The 2,163-nt window shown below is 42.8% G+C and overlaps 1 protein-coding gene across 1 annotated transcript in view; it reads right to left on the minus strand.

Moving 5' to 3' along the window:
* Positions 1-2,163, minus strand: part of roraa (RAR-related orphan receptor A, paralog a) — a gene marked incomplete in the record, with an annotated part of 190,739 nt that overhangs the window by 10,053 nt on the left and 178,523 nt on the right. The window contains 2 exon segments of the mRNA XM_035664641.1: positions 1-75; positions 707-1,102. Of these exon segments, the coding sequence (XP_035520534.1) occupies positions 1-75; positions 707-1,102 (471 nt within the window).

Here is a 2,163-nt window from a genome sequence, read left to right on the forward strand (position 1 = left end):
TCATCTGCTGCAGCTCCTCCCTCAGGTACTGACATGTCTCCATGTGTGACTTGGAGATGTTCTGGGCCAGGTGCTCTGCAATACAAGCATCGTCACAAACCCAGAAGATCACAGTTAGGATCTGAATGTAACTCACAAGGCTCTGTAAAAGTGAAGACCTCACTGAGAAATATGCCACAGGAAAAGCAGATTTATTTACTGAGCTTTCAAGAAGGAGGAGAGGCGGATATGCGTGGGCTTTTTTGACTGGGAAAAGGCTTGTTGACATTTCCTTTTACTGCCTGCAGGAACCTCATAACTTAAGGTTGAGGCAAAGCCAATCTAGTTATGACACAAATGCATGGAGAGGAGGAGGGGCACCATGTTACTCACTGAAACAAAGGTCACATTTTCTCTCAGAGAAATATTGAGTATAAGAATTTAAATGGTTTTGAAAACACATCTGTTAAAAGGAGTTCCTAGGCACAGGGGAGCCTAAAAAAATGATTTCCCCAGACGCCTGCCCTGCTGGATCCTGATTGGCCCTAATTAATGGAAACTAATTACAAAAAAGAGGCTCTTTTAATGAGTGTTGGAGATGAGTCTCCAACCTCCTGCTATTTTAAGCAACCTTTGTGTCGTTTGCCCCACGGTTGAGTTGTTCTCCCCCCTCCTCCATTTTGCTGTCTCTCCTCTTGTCTCCCCCTGCCTCTCTCCTGCTCCTTACCTAATTCAGCCATGGACACGGTGGGGGAAGTTTCTCCGTTGGTGAAGGAGCAGTAAGGGAAGAAGCCAGAGCCGGGAGCAAAGTCGCAGATGGGCTCCGGCTTGATGCCGTTGATGTCCAGGCCTGACTGGTCAGGAGATGGCTGGATGTCCAAGTAGAAGCTGCTGACCGCCGAGTCTGGTTTGCTGCCATCGGGGGTGTGACCATCCATGTAGCCGCTGAGGTCGTCATGGAGCTCTGTGAGGCCATTGGCTGAGAGGCCATAGCTAGGTGTGAGCGGCTCCGCCTCTCCAGGCTGTTGTTGGTGGTCACGCTGCTGCTGTTGCAGCCTGTGCTTCTGGACCTCGGCGTACAGGCTGTCTCGCTGCTTCTTTGACATGCGGCCAAACTTCACCGCTGTAATTAGCAGGACAAAACATGTGTTAAACTCGTCATACATCACAAATAATAAAATTTAAATGAATCAATATGGTGTATGTTTATTTTCTATACATGGCACCTGGTGACTTCTCTCCATACAGTAAAATAAGTTTCCATAAATATGTGATAATACATGTGATAATACCTTAGTTAATGTGTAGATGTTTCAGAAATTATATATAATTTTACAATTTTCACTCAAAGCTAGGGTAGGGTTTGGAGGGAGGCCTGAAGGAAGGTGGTGGTGGTAGGTGAAGGTTTTTTTTTTTACCTATCCTAGCTTTAACATTTTACTCTCAAATAAGTAAAAAAATCTTACCAGTGGTTTAGGTTACCAACACAAATAGACTTAGTTCAATAATTTTCCTTAAATGTGTAATGTTTTTTAATTCTAATATAGCAGTCTCCCTATGAGTGATACTGATACTGATGTCTAGAAAATACCTGAAACAGTAGCTCTGGAAATGAATCAAATTATCTCGCACTAAACATCTCAAGCTAAATTGTTACTCCTTTGAAGAAAAATAAAATCTTGGCATCTGAGTGATACAAAATGACTTGTTAAGACAACAAGGGACACTGATTGAACTGAGGATTAAATCCCTACTCGCTATAAATTGTATGTGAGCTCATTTGTCAATGTGTGTTGACACAGTAACACTCCACCAATCTTATTAAAATAGTTATGTTAGTAGTAAAATCGTATGTTACTATTAGACCAAAAGACGCCTGCATGATACTCCACCAGACTGATGTACAGTACAGTACAGAACAATCATATGCTCTTTTAACAGATAACACTATTAGAAAAAAAGCAAATATCCACATTTCTGGATGGATCAGTAAAATTATAACAGAAATGAACTGCTTCATAGCAGAACAGAGGAAGAAGTGAGAAGTGACTAACAGCTTACCAGCCACTCAAACATGAGACAGGCTAAGTTGCTGCCTCCTGTTTCAAGGTTTCCAGACTAAACAGTGGTGCTGAGAATGAGACTCCTTGGCCAGAGTTCTGGGGGCCTGGCAGTATGTCAGCC

The sequence above is a fragment of the Morone saxatilis genome, unplaced genomic scaffold (genome assembly GCF_004916995.1).
Source record: "Morone saxatilis isolate NCDOM2014 unplaced genomic scaffold, NCSU_SB_2.0 Contig2, whole genome shotgun sequence".
Lineage (NCBI taxonomy): Eukaryota > Metazoa > Chordata > Actinopteri > Moronidae > Morone > Morone saxatilis.